Below are 23,185 nucleotides of genomic sequence, written 5' to 3' on the forward strand. Positions count from 1 at the left end.
AACTCTTCATATTGCTGTAACAATGCACCGGCATGCATCCTAGCCTGCCACTTACCGGGATTTCATATCCCAGGGTGCAAAAAGCAAGGATGTGAATTGAAACAAACTGTGACATTCTGCTTTTTTTGAGGTTGGCAGCTTGGGAAAAAAAAAAAAAAGTCAGATTAAATATTAAGAGCTGGAGGGTGACTGCCCTGAAGCATTCAGCCAATCAGAGGCAGGCCAGGATGGCCCCCCGGCTGCTTGCCATAAATACAAAGGCAGAACAGCAGCCCTGGCCAGAGACTTCAGCAGCGAAAAAAAAAGCATTGAGAAGGTCAAAGCCATCCAGCGCCATGAAGCTGCTCCTGCTGCTTCTGCTCTGTGTTTTCACAGTCAGACTACATGCTGTCTCAGACTATGATGAGGTAGTGGCAATAACCAATAACACAACCGGCATTTGCAAACATCCTTATTGCAGTTCTGTAGCTTGAATCGTTTGCTTGGTTTATTGAGGGAAGGTTTCTTAGACAGGAGACTTCTAGTTCTGGTCCTATCAGCTCTTTCCTCGCAGGGGACCTTCAAATAATCTCCTGCCTGGGAATAGTTTAAGTGAAGGAATAGATAACTGTGTGTCAAAGAACTCATCAAGAGAAAAAAACTCTTACCACAAAAAGAGTCTGGTGGGAGTAGTGCATGCTGCACCTTTTTTCTTACTCAGAAGGAAATTCTGGTATCTCTGGCTGACACTGATCCATTTTCTTCTCTCTTTCACAGGACGACGAACCCACTGACAAGGTAAGACCAGTGGTTCTGGACTGGACATTTAGTTGAGTATTTAGTATTTCACTTTGCAACACGTGCAGCTTTATTAAGGTCGTGAGTTGCTTTCTAGTTCTGTTCTGTCATTCTACCATATTTACATATGAGTTAGAAAAGCGACATATCTGAAATCTTTCTCTTTAATCTTCATACTCTCAGGAATGGATTGCTAGCAGAACCATTTACCCTGAGTCAAGGTGGAAGTAAATAATAGAGGGCAAGGTCCATATTTGATGGTACAGCCTTTTGCCAGATGGACTTCCAGTCAGTAAGAGTACTCTACATGGGTGGGGGATGGGGGCAGGTCTATGACTCTTAGGTTTTCATGTTGTTATTCCTTTCCAGAACTTAATCCCCCAAACTGCCTGCGTGATAATTTTTTTAAAAAACAGATTCTCTTTGTGCTAATTGCCAATCCTCCCCCCACCCACTACACACATACCACACAAATACACATTTTAGCAAACAATAGCAATGATGATGCAACAATGGCATTTTCTACCAGGAGGTCGGGAAGTGCCAATTGAGGTGAAAACCCTTGGCAGAGTTCTTTAATGAGTGCATTTTTGAATGATATATAAATCCCTAGCCTTTCCTATTGCTTTATTCTAATTAGTTGAAGAAGATGGGTTTCTTTAGCCTTTAAAAAGAGAACACAGAATGGTAACTTGATAGCAGTCTTCAAATACATTAAAGGAGGTTGCCTCTGAGTCTACCTGCTTGAAGCCTCAGATCATGACTTGTATTCTAGAGTAGTGGTAGCAGCTCCAACCCTGGACTGCCACAGACAGGTCTGGTTTTCAGGATATCTACAAAGGATATGCAGGAAATATATTTGCATACAATGGAGGGAGAACATGCAGGGCCGGTGCGTCCCATTAGGCGAACTAGGCGGTTGCCTAGAGCGCCAGCCATTAGGGGGTGGCAAAGAGCAGCCATGTGGAGCTGCGAGCGGAGCCCATCCTGCTGGCAGCTGAGAGAAGCAAAGACTTGGTGGGCCACGAGTGGAGCCTCCGTGTGTGTGCGTGTGTGTGTGTGTGTGTGTGTGTGAGAGAGAGAGGGATTGGTGTGTACGAGGGAGCAATGGTGTTAGTGAGAGCGAGGGAGGGAACCTTTGTAAGGGTACATATGTGAATGGGAACCAAAGAGTATGTAAAAGAGGGGGCCTGTCTGAGTGAATGAGGTTGGTGCTGGAGCCGGGGCCTGGACTGGGGGGGGCGGACGCAAGGCAGAAGTTTCGCCTAGGACGCTGAATACCCCTTATTTATTTAATTATTAACTTTTATTTACCGACATTCGTGAAGCACATCATGCCGGTTTACAATGAACTCAGGTGGGAGATACAGTAAAACCAAATAACATTAACACAATATAATAATACTAACACAACAAGGTATAAAAGGAACAAGACTATAAAATCTATAAAAAGAAAACTATAAAGCAATGAACCATGGGAGCAGAGAGTCAAGGGAGAGGAGGGGAGGGAGAGGAGGGGAAGGAAGGCGGGTGGCAGGGCGAGGGGAGAGGGAGGTAGGGGTAGGGGTAGGAGGGGGGTGGGGAAAAAGGGGGGGGGGGGTGAGGTGTAGAAGGGAGAGAGGCATAGTTCAAGGGAAGTAAAAGAAGAAATTAAAATTGAGAAGAGGAAGCTATGTATAGGTGGTATATATACAAGGAGCTCTTAACTACGTAGAATTATGGAAAGGATGAAAGGCGGTAAACACTGGGGAATCACTGGGAAATAAATTTTTCAAGGGTACAAAGGAGGAGTGGCGGGGAGGGGGAATGCTAAGGGTAGAGAGTCGGCCAGGTGATGAGGAACTGAGGGAGAGGCTGAGGGGGAGGAGAGGAGGGAAAGGAGGGAGGGCACTGGCCCTGAGAAAATGCACTATATCTCATGCATATTCATTGTGAATATCCTGAAACCCAGACCTGCTGGTGGCACTCCAGGACCGGAGTCGGCTATACCTGTTCTAGAGGCAGCACTAGTGGCAGGTTGGTGACTCCTGTCCCCCAAATTGTCACACCCTAGGCCAAGGTCTAGAAATAATAAGTTCAAATTACAGCAGAGTAGGTTTAGATTAGGAAGAATTTTCTTTTTTTTACAATTTTCTTTCTTTCTTTCTTTCTTTACAAATCTTTTTAAACCACACAAACAGAAAACTGATCAGAGCAGTGTACAACATATCAAATACAATCGATAAAAACATAGCAGTTTAAACTACCATACAATCCCAAATGCATTTAATGTCTCTTATAAATCCAAAATCAAATAATTAGCATAGAAGTATAGCATCAACTCCATATCAGACAGTATCTCCCCTCCACCCTAACCCCTCTCACCACAGCCTCTACCCAGACCCAGCATAGAGCGAGGTACAAAAATATTCAAAACATAAAAATTGAGAAAAAAAGGAAAGTAAAGGGCGCTATTTCTCAAATCAACCCATCAGTCATGTAAATTGCACCACTGTTGGTACAAGAGCCAAACATTTTAAAATCCTGAAAATCATTATTTTTAAGCACCATCAGCTTCCCAAAATAGTAAATAGTCCTCAAACGCCGATCTACAGCAGGTAAGCTTGGAGTTGAAGGAATCTTCCAGTAAGCTGCTAATGCACCCCTAGCTGCAAGAATAATTTGGGGTTATCAATATCTGTAGTTAGTTTCCTAGAAACATTAGAAACTGGAAAGCCCATCAGAACTATCTTAGGGTCCTTGGGTGCAAGAGCACGACCAACATCCTGTTATCCACTTTAAGATCAAATCCCAGTACTTCTGAGCTGAAGGGCAGAAACCAGGTTCGCACACCATCACTCCAATGCCAGCAGTCAGGCTCAATACCTGGGCAGATCTTATGACGACGCTCTGGCGCGAGATACCATCTCAGTAACACTTTGTGCCCATCTCCCACTACTTGAGATTGAACGTTTCTTGAGGGCAAGGAAACATAAATCCCAACAGCTTTCATCCAGTGGGCCTCCCGGATCATTTTACCAAGCTGGAACAAGTTACTTAAGGCGGGAGAATGTTCGTAACAGCAGGTTAAGCAAACACTTGTCCAGGGCTGAACCTGCGAGAGTATGGGGCCTGGAATGCTGAAATGCATGGTTTCATCACAATAATTATAGTGATGGGGATGGGGCTATAATGGCAGCATGGGATCCCCTATCAAAGAGCAGGGCCCAGAGTGGTTGCCTCTATTCACCTCCTCCCTCCCAAGAGAGCCCTACATTTCTCTGAGATGATTTAGATGCTGAGGGTCCTGCCTGGAAGCGGGGGGGGGGGGGGGGGAGGGGGGAATGGACTAGATGTCCAGTCCTTGATTTTCAATGGCTCTGTGCATACTGATTTCGTATTAATCTTTTTGCGCTTCTAGGACAAAAGAACCCCCTTAATTGCCCCGACCTCTTCCTGCATATCCATGGAAACAGGAACCAGCGGCATGAGTCAATTACTCATTATCACAGTACTGTCAGACTATAATTGAAATGATTCATATGCAATATTAAGAAGTTAAATAGCATGATGCATTTTGATGGTCCAATGAAAGAATATAGCCCCTAAGCAGATTTAAAAAATACAAAAAAAGTTAATCTGTCATAATACAATAGTTTACTGCACTGTTGTATTTCTCTGTCCAGCTAAACTTTTAATGATTTTATTATTGTCATTTCCAACAGACGTATACAGCAGGCAAGATAGGTGGACTGTGTGAAGATAAGGAAATGACTCCTGTTACTTCATCACTAATAACCAGGCCCGGATTTAGGCCTAGACAACATAGACAACTGCCTCGGGCACCAAAGTTTGATAGATGCCAGAGCATTGCTGCCTCTGTGCTGCCTCTGTCTGTGTCACCTCCCAAACACTTACCTAAAGTGGTGGAGTTTGATTCCATGGCGGCAGAAGCAACAACTTGAAGTGCGGAGCTTGTAGCTACCCATTACATACTTAAGGCTCTCTGGCAGCCCTGCCTCTTGCATGGGTTTCCATAGCAACGGGAGGCCTGTATGGGAGAAGGATGTGGGGGCCACCACATGGCCTTGAGTATGTGATGGGCAGCTGCAGGCTCCACACCGAATTTCTTTTTTTCTTTTAATGGTTGCCACCACTGCCACTGCCACTGTAGGATTGGAACAGTACCGTTTTAGGTAACAAGTGATTGGGGGTGAGGGAGAGGATCTGGATAGGGGCAATCTGGGATCCTTCGCTCTCCTCCCCTCTCCCCCTTACTTCTCGAGGCTTTGCGGGGTTGGACTGGGAGTGGATTCACCCCCCAACCCATGCATTTCGGGGGAGGAGGGGTGGCTGCCACCTACTCCTGTTCCCTATGGTGCTGGAAATGTAAAACCAGCCCTGCTAATAACTGTGGCACCAATCCTAACCATGCAGCGTTTTCTCGCTTTTTTCCTTGTCTTGGAACAGGCCTCTACTATCCAAGATCCTCGGGGTCACAGACCAATAAATCGGTATCGAGAGCCAGTGCCAACCATCAGATCGGTTCCTGCTCCTATTGATGGAAGCACCTACCGAGCACGACCCACCAAGGCCCCTACCCAGGGCCAGAGGAAAGCAGAGGAGATTGTGTACCCTGATGAGGGGGGTTGCAAGCATGCTTCTGAAGAACTGGTAGGTTGATCTGCAGTCTGTTTGCGCAATGACCAAATAAAAGTCAGATTTTCTGTTCATAATCCCACTCTAATGAGTATATTATACAAAATTACTTGTAGCAGCATATTCAATCAGTAATGCACCTCATTACAAAAGTGCACACATAGCTCACCCAGAGCAAGATCATTTTCAGACACATGACACGTGTGGACACTGAACCTGAAACTCAGATTGTTATGCGAGTAAACATACAGGGCCAGATTTTCGTATCTACTCGTGGGTGTAGATTTGTGCGCGCAATGTGGCGCGCACAAATCTACGCCTGATTTTATAACAATAGTGCGCAGCTGCGCACATGTTATAAAATCTATGGTCGGCGTGTGCAAGGGGCTGCACACTTGTGTACCTTGAGCGCGCCGAGCCCTAGGGGGAGCCCCTATGGCTTTCCCCGTTCCCTCTGAGGCCGCTCCGAAATCGGAGCAGCCTCGGAGGGAACTTTCCTTCCGCCTCCCCCCCCCACCTTGCCCTTCCTTCCCTCTCCTATCTATCCCGCCCCCCTGGCCCTACCTAAATCCCCCCCCCACCTTTATTTTTTTATTTACGCCTGCCTCTGGGCAGGCATAGGTTGCGCACGCCGGCCGAGTGCTGGCGCGATCCCCCGGCACCGCCGGGGTACTGGAGGCCTCTATCCCGCCCCCACCCCGCCCTGGACTGCCTCACCCACTCCCCGCCCTTTTTTTCAAGCCCCAGGACATATGCGTGTCCCGGGGCTTGCGTGCGTCGCCGGGCCTATGCAAAATAGGCTCGGCGTGCGCAGGAGGGGTTTAAAAGGGTTACACGCATATATTATGCGCGTACCCCTTTTAAAATCTGCCCCGCAGTACACATGCATGTTTAGGGAAGGTAAAACAGGGGAAGTAAAGTGAGGCATGTTAGCAGCATGCCATCTACATGCGTACCTTTTGAACAAGTTAGTTATGTGCAGACATCTAAATCATGATCACAGAACAGCATCCCCCGCCGCCCCCCCACACACCCTGTTTGCGTGCTATAAAAGTAATCATATATATTCAGGCAGCTGAAAACCTATTTACTTAATTCAACCGATGTACATGGGCCGACTCTATTTTTGTCTACATGAGTCAAACTCTGTTGCCTCATGTAGACAAAAAAGAATTTTAAAATAGGTAAATAGGTATATATTTTTTATACAGGGTTGATGGTAAATATAGTCTTGTATAATAGAACACAATTATGTCAACACAGGTACCTACTGAATGATTACCATAAGTCATCCATGTACAATAGATAAGGGAGTTCCCTGCCTCCAGAGAGGTCACAAAATGTGTACAGAACTAATTGAGCCTAGTTTGTGGAATGCACATGTAACCCCCACGTATGTGTGGATTTAGAAACAAAAACCCTGTCAGGATCCCCTTGCATCCTCTGAAAAGTTGGTGTGGAAGGATACTAAATACAACAGCTCTTTGGAGGGAACACATACGGAGATCTCATAAGTCTTCTTCCCTTTGGAAAGTTGCAGGCAAGAGATATGAAGATGAGGGTTGGTGGTAGGTCACAGTGGAGTTGCTGGGGTTTATGGAAATGAATGGACAGCCTTTCTGAAGAAGTTGTGCTGTTCTCAGGTGGGAGTTTTGAGGCTCCTGGTGTATTGAGGAGGGGGAGAGAGTTTCAGAGATTGGGGGATTGGGGGAGAGGCAGCAATGTAAAGGGCTTAGAGAGGCATTAATGTGAAGAAGAGACAGAAAGGGGACCCAGAGAGGAGAGAGGCATGAGCTGAGCACAGGTTGTGAAAAGGAAGTTGTAAAATGTAGGCAAATAAAGTTTGAGGTTTTGAAGAGACAAAAATAGATGAGGAAGCTTCAGTTTAACACAGAGTTAGATGGGGAGCTACTGAAGAAATTCAGTGAATGGATTTGCAATAGAAGGAAATTCATTTTATAATTATATTCTGTAAATAGTCAAGCTAATGGAACTAGCAGTAGTCAAAATGAGAGAGCAAGGATTAAGGCTCTGGCTGTGGGGAAAGAGAGGAAGAACCGGATGTATTTTAGATTTATATATTCTGCTTTGTGGCATTTCAAAGTGGATAAAAAAAAAAAGTGTTGGCAGTCAAGTTAGGAAAAGGGACGCTCAATTAACGAGTGTCCCTTTTCCTAACCCGTGGCTGTGCGCAGGTTAGGAAAACAGATGCACATAAAACTGAGCATCCATTTTCCTAACCCACTGACAGCCACCCCTCCTGGGTGCCCGCTAGGGGCGCACATTTTCCCCTAGCGCCTACTTGGCAGTGCTACACCTCATTTAAATATTCAATTCCACACCCAGACTGGGCACACATTAGGAAAGCGGGCACTCAACACTGTGAGCACCCATTTTCCGCGCTGATTTATTGCATCGGCTCCCGTTATGAAAGTTACTCCTATAAACTTATACGACAAAGCTGCCGTACCAAAACATTGCTGACTCCCAGAACTCAAATAGCAACAATCCTGCTTATAAAAGGCAGTAATAGTACAAATATTACACCAGATCTTAGAACAGTATTTACTATTCTTCCAGCAGGGAAAAAGCGTGGGTTAGTGGTTAGAGCAAGGGACTGATAATCAGGGAAATCACTTCCCCCATTGACACTCGGTGTGACCTTGAGCAAGTCGCTTTGTCTCCTGTTTCCTCGGCTACCCACTTGAAATGTAAGCTTTATTGTATGTGAATACTAAAAATGCTCTAAGCCTCCTCAAGCATTATTCGCAAAGGCAGGCTAAAAATCCAGAATTTATCATCAGTACACCTCCTACTGGGAAAATAGAGCAAGATGGAATAAAAACCACATATTATCAAAGTACCTCATGTTGGTAACATACAGGGCCGGCGCGAGGCATTAGGTGGACTAGGCGGTCGCCTAGGCTGCTGGAAATGGACCGGGGCACTGTCGCTGGACATGAGGGTGGTATTCTTTTTAACACAAAGGAGGCAGGTGGCAGGTTTGAAATTGTAGGAGCCACGCATTGGGATGTGTCAGTCGGCGAGGTAAGAGAGCGCTGGCGACGCAGGCACTGTGACTCGTGGGGGGAAGGGGGGGGGGGAGAATATGAAGGAATATGACATCATCTTGACATCACCGCCTAGGGCGGCTGGACACCCTCGCACTGGCACTGGCCACATAGATAAAACACAGAGAGACCCTCACTAAATACAGAAAAAGTGACCACAAACTTAACTCTTGTCCGCTCCAGCCCCACGCTTCCTACTCGCTGCAGGAGGGGAAGAGGAGGGGAACACAGAAGAAGAGGGGGTCAGTTAGAGAACTCTCTGCACACTGTCTGCTCAGGACTCACCCTCTCCCTTCCTGTTCTCTGCACACTCAGGCCGATACAGTACCGCACTCTTAACCTGTGATTGGACGCGTGTTTTCGACGCGCTAGCTTTACCCCTTATTCAGTAAGGGGTCGAAAACGCGCGTCCAACCCCCCTGAACCTAATAGGGCCATCAACATGCAAATGCATGTTGATGGCCCTATTAGGTTATTCCCGCGTGATACAGAAAGTAAATTGTGCAGCCAAGCCGCACATTTTACTTTCAGAAATTAGCGCCTACCCAAAGATAGGCGCTAATTTCTGCTGGCGCCGGGGAAGTGCATAGAAAAGCAGTAAAAACTGTTTTTCTGTGCACCCTCCGACTTAATATCATGGCGATATTAAGTCGGAAGACCCAAAAGTTAAAAAAAGTAAAAAAAAAAAAAAAAAAAATTTAAATGGGCCCGCGGCTCGCGGGTTGAAAACCGGATGCTCAATTTTGCTGGCGTCCAGTTTCCGGACACGTGGCTGTCAGCGGGCTCGAGAACCGATGCCGGCAAAAAACTGAGCGTCGGCTGTCAAACCCGCTGACAGCCGCCGCTCCTGTCCAAAAAGAGGCAGTAGGGATGCGCTAGTGTCCCTAGCGCCTCTTTTTGCCGCGGACCCTAATTTAAATAAATCAATTTACTGTATTGCGCGCACAGGAGAGCGGGCGCTCGCCCGCTCTCCTGCAATTTTTACTGTATCGGTCCAACTGTTTGGTAGGGGAGGGGCTGAAGCAGGAAGCAGAGGGCTGTTCTGTCCTGCCTGAGAGAATTGGAGCACTAATCCAATAGCATTCACAGGGCTCATCATGCACAGCCAAGCTCCTAGTGTTGTCCCTAAAATTTGCTGTGCTGGAGACATAGCTTAAGTCTGCCTAATGGAAGGTCTGTCAGAGGGTATAGCAGAGAAGTCTCCAACTGATGCCTATCTTCTTTAAGGTAAGCAGGAAATACCCAATCTACTACATCCAGCAGTTTTTACCTTATCAAAGAACAAAAAAAAAACAAACCCAAAATTCATAGCATAACTACATTTAAGACTCATTCCTAAAATATTTTTGTGGTTATGCTCTGACAGATACAATATTTATTTTATTTATTTTATTTATTTAAAGAATTTTATATACCGGGGCACGTAACAAAACATCACCTCGGTTCACAGTGTAACATAAAATAGCAAATAGCTTTACAATGAATATAAATAATGGTTCACACTATAATATGATATAGTAACAGGCTTTACAATAGGTTGTTATCTGATTGTAAACTATATACAAGAGACTGATAATTAACTATATACAAGGGAGGATGGAGTCAAAGTTGACTGATAACATGGGAAACAGTAAAGGTTTGGGGAGGAGGGGGAGTGGCGGAGAGGTAGTGTGGGCTGAAGGGAATGTGGAAGTAGGAGGATGGGGATGCGAAGGCGGGTAGATGCGGGAAGTGGATTAGTATGTTTGGATTAGGCAGGGGGTAGGGTTGTAGTTGTAGTTGTATCAATAAAATGTGTATTTTTTTGGTGGAATTAAGCCTTCCCTCTGTTACAGCTGAAGTATACCGCAAGGCTGTTCTTCAAACGTGTAACTCCAGTGATCTCTTTTTTACAGGGGACATTATGTCCAACGGGATGCGAACTGCAAAAGACACTGGTAAAACAGGAAAAGAGTGTGAAAACCAGCCTGAAGGAACTGACTGGCAATGTAGACAAGCTCTCCGTGTCTTCCAGCTACATGTATAATTACGTGAACGTGCTGGACAAAGCAGTGAAGGAACGTCAGAAGCAAATAAAAGGTATAGTAAACGTGTGCATCCTTGCTGACAGTAATCTGTCAGTGACATTTGTAGTAAAAGCACAAATATATTGCAACAGTACAATTTATGAAACAGAGAAGAAACGGCAACCCACACCATGCAGGAAACTTGCACTGAATGAAGAGGCTTAAACTAGCTACCTAGATTATTTTAAAGAATAGTATCTGCTTCTGAAGTGCAGACAGGAACTCGGTGATGAAGGACAAAGTTGCAAACATTTCCGCATATTGCACTGGAACTTCCAATCCCTGCAACCTTCCCAGGTTATTTAAGAAAAATAATGTATACTAGTGTGAAACAGGAAGGTGTAACCTTTCCCCTCCTTTATCTAGCATTCACTGAAGGCGTGTGTGTGTGTGCGCGCGTGTGTGCGTGTGCGTGCATGTGCGCATGTGTGTTTAGTTTAGTTTTTTGGTTTTTCTATACCGTCACATCGGCAATGCCATCACAATGGTTTACAATTAAATTAAAATAGAGAAATACAATAATATCATAAAAGAGATAGCAGGTATAATTTAGCAGTATAAATTAGCTGCTAAAAAAATATCATAAAACTACTACTGTGTGTGTGTGTGCGTGTGTGAGTGTGCGCGCGCACAAAGCTAGGGTTAGACAGACATCCTGGGGCCCAGGACAACATGGGAGGGAGTCTCCAATCCCAGGTCCCCCTCCCCGTGGTTCCTCTTGCTTCTCCTTTCCCATGGCCCCCTCTATGAATTCTTTTCCTCCTTCCCCAGCTTCCCAATCTTTCTTAATTCTTCAGCCTCGACTGTCTCCTCCTTCCTTCCCCCATGGCCCCTTCCTGGGTCATTCCTTTCCAATCCCATTCTCTAGTCCTTGATGCTCTCAAAGTACCTTCAGCCCTTGAACAATTCTCAATAACTCCTTCCTGGGTCTCTCCCTTCCTCCCACTGTCTTCCCTATTGTCCTCATTCTCCCTCCAACCAATTTCTCCCTCAATGGCTCTTTCCCTGCCCCCTTCCCTGTTACTCTTCTTCCTACTCCCCTACCACAATGGGCCCTTCTCTGGTCCTCTTCTTGCCTCCTAACACTTTTCTCCCTCAATTGTTCCTTCTGTGGCTCTCTCCCGATCTCCCAGCTATCATTTCCTCCCCAGTGGCACCTTCCTTTCTTCTCTGCTCCTGCTCCCCCCCCCCCCCCCCACCCCCGGTCCCTTCCTGGGTCTTCTCTAGCCATCGTCTCTCCTCCCCTCATCTACTTTGAGTGCTTTTGGCTTTCCTCTCCAATGGAAAGCTTCAGGCGCTGCTATGGCAGAGGAAAGCAGTGTGGGTCCTGCGGACCGATGTGCACTCACAGATCCTGCAACGGCCTCACCTTTTGCAGGGGTTTCTTTGCCTACAAGAAGCCTGTTCAGTAAAAAGCGTGGGGGCCACTGCAACCTATTGACCTTACACTGATTTCCCCTACTATTGCTGTGCCTGAAGATCTCCATTGCTGCCACTGGCAGGCTGGGGCCCAAGACTAGGCTGTGCCTGCCTTGGGTGGGCACAAGGCCTCCCTGTGGCATGGTAGCCCAGGGAAATTGCCCTGGTTGCCTGCCCCCCCCCCCCCCCCCCCCCACACCTTCTCCCAATGCCAGCTTTGTTTATTTATGTGTTTTTTAGGTGATGGACATTTTTGTCTTTATATTTCTGAACTAAGAATGAAAGATCAAGTCAGTACCAACTCATCATGCAAGCAATTATGTAGGCTCGAAAGACAACCCTCAAAATAAACATCGATGACAGCCTAACTAGAGCGGCTTCTCTTCCTTCTTTTCCAGAGAACAGTAATGTTGCTTCGGAGTACACGACAGAACTGGACCAGCACTACACCTTTATAAAAGAGAATGTGGATACCAACATCCCACTGAGCATACGAGTCCTCCGCGCAACGCTGGAGGCTCTAAGATCCAAAATACAGAGCATGGAAGCTGCTATTACAAAGCAGATTGACTTCTGTCGCTCCCCCTGCTCTGTCTCCTGTAACATTCCTGTGGTGTCTGGCAAAGGTAGGTCTTGTTAGTGCATGTTATAGGCTGGGGCAGAATGCTTAAGCACTAGGATTTGTCAGCTGTGGTGATTTGACAGCGACAGAATACCAGCCCAACAGCAGGACAGCTTTAATTCTGCCCGAAAACATCACAAAAGGCTCTCGTTCGCTAAGGCTTTTCTTCCACTCCGTTATCTATGGAATAAAAACTTACAGGCCAATGCAGTATTGACGCGCGTTAAACAGGTGCTCATGAATGAGTGCCGGCTCCCTTGACGCGTGCCAATCCACCTCTCCTGGGTGCCTGATTTAATATTTAAATCGGGTGCTGCGGTAAAAAGGAGGCGCTGGGGAAATTTTGCGCCCCTAGTGCCTCCTCAGCAGCGGGTACCCGGGAGAGGTGGCTGTCAGCCGGTTAGGAAAATGGACGCTCAGTTTTATGTGCATCTGTTTTCCTAACCTGTGCACAGCCACGGGTTAGGAAAAACGTCGCTCGTTAATTGAGCGTCCCTTTTCCTAACCTGACCGCCAACACTTTTTTTTTTTTTAATTCTCTTTTCCATTCCTCCAACTTATCACAATGGTATTAAGTCAGAAGAACCGATAAAAGGAACAGAAAAGCAGTAATTTCTGCTTTTTTATTTTTATTGGGCTCCTCAAGAAATAACGCCCGCTCTGGGCAGGCGTTAAGTTTTGCAGGTTAAAACGTGCGCGTTGTGCGCATTTTTTTTTTTTTAAATTGGGAGAGAATAGCTAATAGCCTCATCAACATGCATTTGCCTGTGATGAGCACTATTAACTTTGCAGGGGCTTGGATGCACGTTTTGGATGCGCTGATCCCCTTATAGCATAAGGGGTTGTGGACGCACATCCAAAATGCGAGCCCAACCAGGGGTTAAACGGTGCACTCGGCCGATGACACCACATTGCATCGGTCTGTTAGTGAATGAGACCCAACGGGATCCAGACTCCCCGAAGCCTCGATGTAATAAGAAGTGAATACAAAATGTGCACCGAACTGCACTTTTAGTTCTTCATGAGCTGAAAAAAAAAAAGAGTTAAGACATGCTAAATTTGTGGGATTTTAAAGAAAAGCATTCTACCCCCAAAATGTGTGCAGATTGATTTTTATGCTCCTAACATGTTTTCTGTGCAAAATGTTTAAGGGCGCAGATCATGTTCTGCACACAACGATATGCATAAAGGACCCCCATTCTGCGAATTCCATGTTTGACTGTTCAACCTCATATACTGCCCCAGAAACCTGCCCCCACCTCTGACCAGGAGTTCCATTTCCAGGGTTAAGAAAACATGAGTTAAGCCAGCGCACTTCTCTGCATTGGGGAAGTAATAGGTAAAGCCTCGATTGACCCGGGATTTGTATGGAGGGAGCACTAATTTGTGTGCACACACGTTTACGCACCATTGTTCACACATTTCAGTTCAGCTTAATTTAATTTACGAAGGTATAGTCCGCCTTTTCAAAGATTAACCTATGCAAAAGCGGATCACAGTAAAAAAAATTACGAAAACAATGACAAGACAGCAAAAATGGATATTCACATAAAAATCAAACTGTGTACATATTAAAAACAAATGCCAAAAGAATCACAGACTGCGCAGCAAAAAACAACAACAGGTTATCTTACTAGAAAATAATCGGGGTCTCCCCTGTCCCAATAGCCACATTTTTAGCTGGCATGTAAACAATGAATAATCCCCTATCCCCTTCAAGAAGAGAGGAAGGCATTCCTCAAAGAGGGAGCCACTTCAGTAAAAGGTCCTCTCTTTAGTTCTGCTGGGATGCAGTGCATTAGCAGATTGAACTGCAAGTCTACGAGCTAGATTAGAGTGCATGTATCGAGAAAATTGGAACAGCTCCATGTTTTGCACTCAGCTACGTCGGGCTAATATGATTTATGGCTCGTAAGACTAAACAAAGAAGCTTAAGTTAATGCGGAGAACTAGCGGCAACCAATGCAACAAGATCAACAAGGGTCCAGCACTTTCCCGTCCGACCCTATCAGGACCAGGGAAGCCAGAGTTTGAACTGCTTGCAGACGAGATAGGAAGAACCATGTAAATGGAATCACAGATGTCAAGATGGCTCAGCACTACAGTGTGCATGATTAATCTAAAGTCACTCGCCCTAAGACACGGCTTCAGTTGCCCGTCAGATGACTCACTGGTGACTGCGGGAACCTGAATCTCAAACATCAAAGCAGAGTCCAGGATAATATCTAGGCTTTTTTACTTCAGACAAACATGCAAAATTAATATTGTCTTTGCAGAACTTGGGCATTTATCAAGCAAGTGTACCGATGCAGCTGATTCAGAATCAAAGGGCAACAGGATCTAATATCATCAGCATAAATGCGTACTGATTTTTATATTTTTTTGTGCTTATTACATAGGGAGTAAAGCTGTACGCAGAAAAATGTGCGCACAATCACACTACTAACACGTGCGAACAGCTGAGTGCACCTTATTACATCTGGGCCTGAGATTTTATCTGTGACAAATAAATATGAATAGAGGATCAAAACTTAAGGGTTTCAAATTTTAAAAGCATTAAAATAATGCATATTTCTCCTGGTGCCAGGATAGTGTGTGAACTGAAAAACACAGGGTGCATTCTAAGTGATTTCCCTGGGTGATATAGCCTTGGATGCCTCCCTTTGATTCCTTTAATGTACACCCCTGTTACGTGATGGTTTATGCACCATCAAAGTTCTACCAACTTTCCTTACCACATATTTCACTTTTGAAAATTAGAGATCTTCATATAACTGCATGACTGGTTACTGTGGGTGTGGGCCCTTGGACTGAGGTGGAGTTGGCGCAGCTTGAAGGGTGGAGTCCTGCAGATCCCCACCGTCGCCTGGCGGAATTGAAAGAAACAGAGGCCCAGCTGGAGCTTCACGTATACCAGCCTACGTTACCCTTGGGTTGAGCCTTTGTGTTGCCAGGGCTGGCAGATCTTAGGTGGGGGCCTCTGCTGATGGTCAGAAGATCTGTTGAAGAGGCTGGAATGTACAAGCAAAGTCTGAGGCAGGCTTGGGTCAATAGCAGGCAGTAATCAAGGAATGTCCAGGAAGCAAGCAGAGGTCAGAGGCAGGTGACAATCAAGGTAGGTCCAGGGAGCAAGCTGAGGTCAATACCGGTTATTTATCCAAGGTAAGGTGGGACAGATAAGCAGAGCAGGGAGGTGAGGGAAAGAACAGGTGGGCAGATGAGGAGACGTGGAGCACAGAAGAACTGAAGGACTGACCATGAGAACTGAACAGCAAGGACAATGAAGACTAGAGCAGAAGGCTGAGACGAAGACCAGGAACTGAAGACAGGAACAAAGACCAGGAACTGAAGATAGGAGCACAGGAACTAGAGAACCCAGGCAGGGAACGCTGAGGCAACTCACCCTACAAGGACTGTAGGAGATCTGTTGCCAAGGCAAGGAGGAGAGGCATCAGTGGCCTTTTTATAGGCCTTCCCTTGTGAGGTCATCACAGGGCGCCGCATGCCTTTTCCCACCACATGCCCTTTAAATGAGGGGCCATCGGGTGTGCGCACGCCTTAGGGAGGGCCTGGGAAGCGTGCTGGCAGCGTCTCGCTTCAAAGACTATCAGCGGCATCCCACCTCGCTGGAGGAGAGAGCGAATTGGCGGCATCGGGGAGGCACTACAAGGACCCGGCCCGATGGGAGAGTATAGTAGTTCGTGGGGGGAGCCCGCAGACCGCCAGATGCAACACACATGAGTTAATAATAAGGTTGTAATGCTCACAACTTGAATATTCTACCTTTTTTGTGTTTATTCTTTTTGGGGGGTTAGATGTGATGGCTTATTACAGCCTTTATTTCTTTAATTGGCCAGTAAGCAGGGGGTTTAGTCTCCATTTTTTACATTAAAAGCTCCATGTGTCTAAGAATGGCAAGCAACGTAACACTGTAGAACCTTTTTTTTTTTTTAAGAAAAAGTAATAATTTGGTGAAATTATTTGCTTCCATTTCCATATTTTGGGAGGTGTTTATTTTAAATAATAAAATAGCCTTTCCACTGAGCCTAGGTAAAGCTTATTTATTTATTTATTTAACAGCTTTTTTTATACCGACATTAAAATACACATCATATCGGTTTACATCATAACGAAAGGTAGAAATTACATTAAACAGGCAGGGGGGTAACATGAGAACAATAAACAACAGAGAAGAGGCTATGAGGAGGATTTGTTTTTGCCATTTTGGGTCTTTTCTCCCAGCTGAATTTCCATAAAATAAAAATTCAACTGAAATTAGACATTCTTGTTTCCTGTTAAATTTTCTTTATATGCCAGTTAATCTCCTGTTAATCTGTCCCAGAAGCGGGGGTCTCATGATTCTACAGAGTGCATGCATACGTGCAGTCTCACCACGACAGCGTGACTGTTTATCCTCTGGTTGCAGAGTGTGAAGACATTTACCGGAAAGGCGGCGAGACCTCTGAGATGTACCTGATCCAGCCCAATGACTTTATCAAGCCCTACAAAGTTTACTGCGATATGGTCACCCAGAATGGAGGCAAGTGGTCATGCCTTTCACAAACTGTAGGGTCATACAACGAATCTCAGCAATGAAGAAAGAGCTGCTGTTATAGGAACGTTGTGGTTCTCAGAACATTTTTATCACGTCCCTTTGTGTAGACTCTTTACCTCATTGTCTGAGAAGAGTTCCGCTGAGTTCCTCTTCATGGAAGTATGATAATTGCTGCTATAAGAACATTTGGTTTATTAGAACATTTCGAGGTCCATATTCAAAAGCCACTTAGATGGATAATGTATATCATTATCCATCTAAATAACTTTCCTGGTTACATTCAGCCCTTATCTGGCTAAATTCTAGCCAGCTAATAAGTTAGGGGGCTAAAATTTAGCTGAATAAGTTAGAGGTGGTCCAGAAACGTAATTGGGAGAGTTGAGTAAGCCAGCTAACTCCGACATTCAGAGTTAGCCGGATGAGTGTGGATGAGTCTAAAGAGCTGTCCTAAAGTTAGTCGGCTCTAAGTTAGCAGCTAACTAATTAAGGGGGTCATTTTCTAAGCCTATCACGTGCGAAAAGTGACTTTTTGCGTGCGATAGCTTGCCAGGGGCGGAGTCGGGGCTGGAAGGGGAGACGTCGGGGCGTTATCGCTGCCAGTAGCGCGCCCAATAGCACCACCTTTCACAGTGGCGCTATTGGGTGCGAAAGCCGGCAGCGATAAAACTGCGGTGGTGCGATCGCTGCCAGCTTTCGCAGGCCCTCCCCCTGCTTCGCCCCCCCGGTCCCCGTTACCGTGGGATTCACTATCCTCTGTGATAATGGAAAATCCAGGCCTAAGATAGCCAGCTATATCCAATAGTGTGGCTGCACTGTTGAATATAACCTCCAATTTAGCTGGATATGTTTACCCAGCTAACTTTGCAATCCGGACTGTGTCTGACTATGGACCTCTTCATTTTTAATCTGGTCTCGAAATTGTTCTTAAGAGAAAAATCCACTCAATCTGTTTTCTGCTCCGCTCTTTCAAAATTTTGAATATTTCCATTCAGGCTATCTTTTGAATACAAAGAATATACGATGATTTTAATGTGAACTCGTTTTGGTATGTTAAATTTTGATTTCCTGTAAATCATTTCATCATGGAATTTTGCTGTATTTTAAATCAGTATAAAATATCACCAATAATCCTGGCTTACAAAAAAAAAGCCAGACTTCCACCCCCCCGCCACCTCTTCCTCATATGTAACATAGTAATGGCAGCAGAGAAAGACCAAATGGTCCGTCCAGTCTGCCCAGCAACCTTCTTATGGAAATAACTGCTGCTCTGTGCAGGTTAACCCCAAGCCTTATGTTACGTTTAGTAATATTTACATTCAAAATCAAGCAACTGTCAAACCCATTAACAAAATTACTGCTAGTAACATTTTTACAGGGTGAGCAGACTTCCCGATAATTCCTACAGTGCTGCCGCTTGAACGCGCTTTGCTTTTGGACATTTTTCCCATGATGTCTGCGTATCAGTACCCCAGACTGTAAAAGTCAGGGCCCAGCGTTGGCTGTCTGAATCCAATTCCCTTTCTCCCCGCTGTTGAAGCGGAGAACGATGTTGCAGTTGCATTAAAAAAGCATCAAGGCTAATTGGTTAAGGGTAGTAATCCCCACGCCTCTTGTTAAGGATAATAACTGCTGCTCCAGGGGGTTACCCCCATGCACCCTATTTTTTTTTTTTAATGTATGCATGTAAACATGCATCCACCCTTTGGGTGTAAGATCACATTCCTTTTTTCCTAATTGCGTTTTATTTTTTCAGGCTGGACCCTGATTCAGAACCGGCAGGACGGCAGCGTTAACTTTGGCAGAACCTGGGATGCCTATAAAAATGGATTTGGAAACATTGCAACCGATGGGGGGAAGGGGATTTGCGACATGCCAGGTAAATTCGGATCCCCCAAACCTCCACTGTAAAGACAGGGCTCTTGTCTTTCCAGGAGTTGCTGACCGTATCTGAGTTAAGGAACTGTCTTGTCATGGATTTGTGCGTTCGTGGCCTGGCCTTTGTTTCAACGCATTGTTTTTTGGTTTTGGTTTTTTTTTTTGTTCACTTTCAGGTGAAATGTGGCTTGGCAATGACAAGATTAGCCAACTCTCCAAGCTGGGAGCCACCGAAGTTTTATTTGAGATGGAAGACTGGGATGGCAAAAAGGTGTCCGCTCAGTACAAGGGCTTCACAGTACAGAACGAGGCAAACAAGTATCAGCTCTCCGTCAGTGGCTATCAAGGCACTGCTGGTAACACTCTCCTTGAGGGCGCCTCGCAGCTCTTCGGCGAGAACAGAACCATGACCATACACAACGCCATGTTTTTCAGCACTTATGACCGAGACAATGACGGATGGTGGGTATCTTATTGATTGCAAAGGAGATTCCCCATGTTGACATGTACGCATCATTTTTCATGCTGCATTATCCTCTTTATGAAACACTGGGCATTATTCAAAAGAGACGTTTCCATGCGTTGCCCTCGTCTTTTTTGTAAGAAAACTTAAGACAGACATGCTAATGAGCTAAAGCTTTTCACGAGTACAAATTTCACAGGTGCATTTTAGATTAAAATTGTGTTTTTCTTGTAGGAATCAGTCTGATGGCTGTCTGAAATGGTTGGGGCTGCAGACTTGAGTGTTAATTTCAACAGCAGTACCACCTGAGAACAGCTCTGTAGGGAGCCACATTACCGTTATTGACCGAGAGCTTTCTTCCTGCTACATTGTTTTAGGATGAAAGTAGGACATTGGGGCTTTAGTTGTGGGGGACTTACAAATCAGGCTAAATGCAACTGACACATCTAGGTTCTGTTTTCCACTATGCATCTGTTTGCACTAGCAGTTCATACTTACCCTGTGAGACTGGGAACTGCTGTTGTCAGCTGTAATTCTGTATTCCCTGGATGCACAATGATGTTTATGGCAGTGCGTGTAATATATGCAGCTACAAATGGCCAGCATGGCACTAAATGCAGTTTTGGCCACTGACCGGATGAATTTATTTGGATTTTCTTCACTCACTTAGCACAGGATCCGGACTTTGTCCTAATGTGCAAATGCCTCAGCCTCTGCTGTGATCACTGATAGAAACATAGAATATGATGACAGATAAGCTGGAAGGCTCATGCAATCTGCCCAGTTTACTTTTGCTGTTTCAGTAGGAGAGACTCCACTTGATCTTCAGTTTTACTTTCACTTCCTTGCAACTAAGGATTCCCTGTGCTTATCAAGTGCTTTCCAGAATTCTGTTACTACTTTTTCTCTTTCACCGCCTCCTTCGGAAGGTCATGCCATGCATCCACCACCTTTTCTATTAAGAAATGTTTCCTATTGCTACTCTTTGTTTACTGCCTTTGAGCCCCATATCATGACCTCTGATTCTAGAACTTTCTTGCCAATGAAAAAATGTTCTGCTTCTTGTGCATTATTTATATCTTTTGAGGTAGCTGAATATTTCTATTATATCCCCCATGTCAACCCTCTCCTCTAGGATATAATTGTTTAGATTGTCAAGTCTCATTTCTTAGGGCTTTAGGTGCAAATGCTGTAAAATGTTGGTAGCCCTTCTCTAGACTGCTTCTGTTGTGTCTGTATCCTTTTAGTTGTATGTAATTCTCCAAAATTGGAGGAGGTCTCACCTGATGATTTGTACAAGGACATTATCACCACCTTTTTAATTCTGGTAATAGCACTCTAGCATTCTTCTGGCTCTGGCCATCGCTTTGCCTCACTGTTTTGCAACTTTGGGATCATCAGATGGGATCACCCCGAGATCTTTCTCTTGTTTGTCACGCATCAGTATCTCACAGTGCCCCCTTTCCACCCTGCTCCCCACCTCTTTAGGTTTTCCATCTCCCGACATACATGAGGTTGTGGCTTAAATATAATGTTACACCTTTTATTCCAAATGGTGTAAAAATACAATAGATGAAATTATGTGAGGGTTTAAAAAAAGAGCCCAGGAGGAAAGCAATAGAATAGGCAACAGTGCCTAGAAAGAAGGAAGTTGTGGCTGCTGGTCCATTGGCTACACAGTGCCATGCAGATGCACCTGGGTTCAATTCCTGGGCCAGGACTCTTCTCCTTAGGCCAGTTGGGGTTCGGGATGCTGCGTTCACAACCCCTGGTAGGGGGGGAGGGATGAAGCAGTCATCGTTCAGTGGCAAAACCTACTGGTCAGACTTAAAAGTTCATTGTTACCCAGGTCATGCCAGGAACTGTAGTTTGCGGCTCCTGGTCAAGAATAATCACTGGACTGAGCTTATTTATTTCATTTATATTCAGGTACTGTAGGTATTGCCCTGTTTATTTTATTTTATTTTATATTCAGGTACTGTAGGTATTGCCCTGTTTTATTTTATTTTATTTTTTTGATTTTTATATTCCGCTTTTCGGCACTTCACAGTGTACATCAAAGCGGATTACATGCAGGTACTGTAGGTATTTCCCTATCCCCAGAGGGCTTACATTCTAATTTTGTACCTGAGGCAGGGGAGGGTAAAGTGACTTGCCCATAGTCGCAAGGAGTGGCCATGGGATTTAAACTCTGATTTCCCTGGCACGTAGCCTGCTGCTCTAACCAATAGGCTACTCCTTTACAGTTAATAGGAGATATAAAACGGGGGTGGGGGGGGGGGGGGAATCAGGCGATTGCAAATGAAGGCTCATGGTGAAAGAGGTAACTGCTGGGCCATAAATAAAAGAGGCAAGCTGACATTTTGACAGATCTGAGTACTTTCAGGGCAACTCTAGAAGTTGAGCGATCAGGACCCAATAACCCGTAGAGGTGAGCACATTATTCATCCTTCCATGGACCAAGACAATTCATTTTTTCTCTATCTTTTTTGCTTTTTCTCTCTGCCTCTTCATCTTTGATTTTGTTCCTTTCATCCCCTCTGTTTCACAGAAGCGTGTTTGCATCGTCACTGGTGGCAAATAACCTTTACACTTGTCGCAGAGGTACATTGCCCATCTGCACACTCCCACAATGCTGCGTTGCTGCATTATTCCTTCAGTAGAGCTGTCACGTCTTTGTGCACATGTTTTATTTTTTGGCTTTTTATTTTGCAGGGATCATGCAGACCCAAGCAAACAGTGCTCTAGAGAGGATGGCGGCGGCTGGTGGTATAATAGATGTCATTCCTGCAATCCAAATGGCAGATATTACTGGAATGGACACTACAGCTGGGATATGGCAAAACATGGCACCGATGACGGCATTGTATGGATGAACTTGCAGGGTCCTTGGTATTCTATGAAGGTGATGAGAATTAAGTGCCGACCAGTCTTTTCATAACAAAAAATAAATCCTTAAAAATGAGGACCTGTCACCTAGGCAGAAATGTTTTGCATCCTCATGTCACTTTACGTGAACTGCTGTTTCAGTTTGCATTTGCAGAACAAGTTCCAAAAATGTCATTGTTAATGCTGGGAACACACATTGAACCTTGCTGTACCATACTGGAAAAATGACTTTACATGTTACTAGCTGACGCTGCAAAGTGTTCAGTGTATCTGTTTTCTCAACAAGAAAGTAACTGAAATAAAGGCAGATAACATAAGAACTGAACTACAGTTTGATGGATTGCAATCTGAGTTGTATTTCTTTCCAACATCTTTGAAACAGACCAGGGAAAAAGAACACCATGATTTTAGCCTAATTTCCACAGGGAACCTGGCCTTATCTATGTGTCCGTCTGTTCCCAACCAGGGTGTCTGTGAATAACTTTTGAAACAAGACACCCAGCTTCATTCAAATGTATGCCACAGATAGTAGAGCATCCCATGACTCCCAGCTTGCACTTTTCATGTGCCCTTGACGTGTCCAACAAATCATGTTGGAACTGAAAAATAAAATTTAAAAAAATGGTGGAATTTTCATTTTTGGGAAACAGTGCGCACTATTTCTTGAAAACAAAAATGAAAAACGAACCAAAAATCTCCAAACTGTGAAAAAATGAAATAAAGATGAAAAAATTAATGTGCACATCCAAATTCATATAACAAATGTTGTCATAACCATGTGCAATTTCTTTATCAAAAATGGTGTCATGA

The 23,185-nt window shown here is 44.9% G+C and overlaps 1 protein-coding gene across 1 annotated transcript; it reads left to right on the top strand.

Annotated features, from left to right (window-relative positions):
- The first annotated feature begins 212 nt into the window (after positions 1–212).
- On the top strand, positions 213–22,705 carry LOC115096914 (fibrinogen beta chain-like). Its single transcript, XM_029612240.1, has 9 exons — positions 213–407; positions 757–777; positions 5,227–5,430; positions 10,382–10,565; positions 12,370–12,597; positions 17,020–17,133; positions 18,902–19,024; positions 19,200–19,485; positions 22,202–22,705. Exons 1-9 carry the CDS (start codon positions 228–230, stop codon positions 22,425–22,427), a joined length of 1,566 nt encoding a protein of 521 aa, XP_029468100.1. The 5' UTR covers positions 213–227; the 3' UTR covers positions 22,428–22,705.
- Positions 22,706–23,185: the final 480 nt, after the last annotated feature.

The sequence above is a fragment of the Rhinatrema bivittatum genome, chromosome 1 (genome assembly GCF_901001135.1).
Source record: "Rhinatrema bivittatum chromosome 1, aRhiBiv1.1, whole genome shotgun sequence".
NCBI classification, from domain to species: domain Eukaryota; kingdom Metazoa; phylum Chordata; class Amphibia; order Gymnophiona; family Rhinatrematidae; genus Rhinatrema; species Rhinatrema bivittatum.

What these genes read in the sequence shown, in the direction of transcription:
- LOC115096914 (XM_029612240.1), top strand. Translation starts at nt 228, where the DNA reads ATGGCCCCCCGGCTGCTTGCCATAAATACAAAGGCAGAACAGCAGCCC. An exon ending in CTGTCTCAGACTATGATGAG is followed by an intron (nt 408 to 756) that starts GTAGTGGCAATA and finishes TCTCTTTCACAG; the next exon opens with GACGACGAACCCACTGACAA. An exon ending in ACGACGAACCCACTGACAAG is followed by an intron (nt 778 to 5,226) that starts GTAAGACCAGTG and finishes GTCTTGGAACAG; the next exon opens with GCCTCTACTATCCAAGATCC.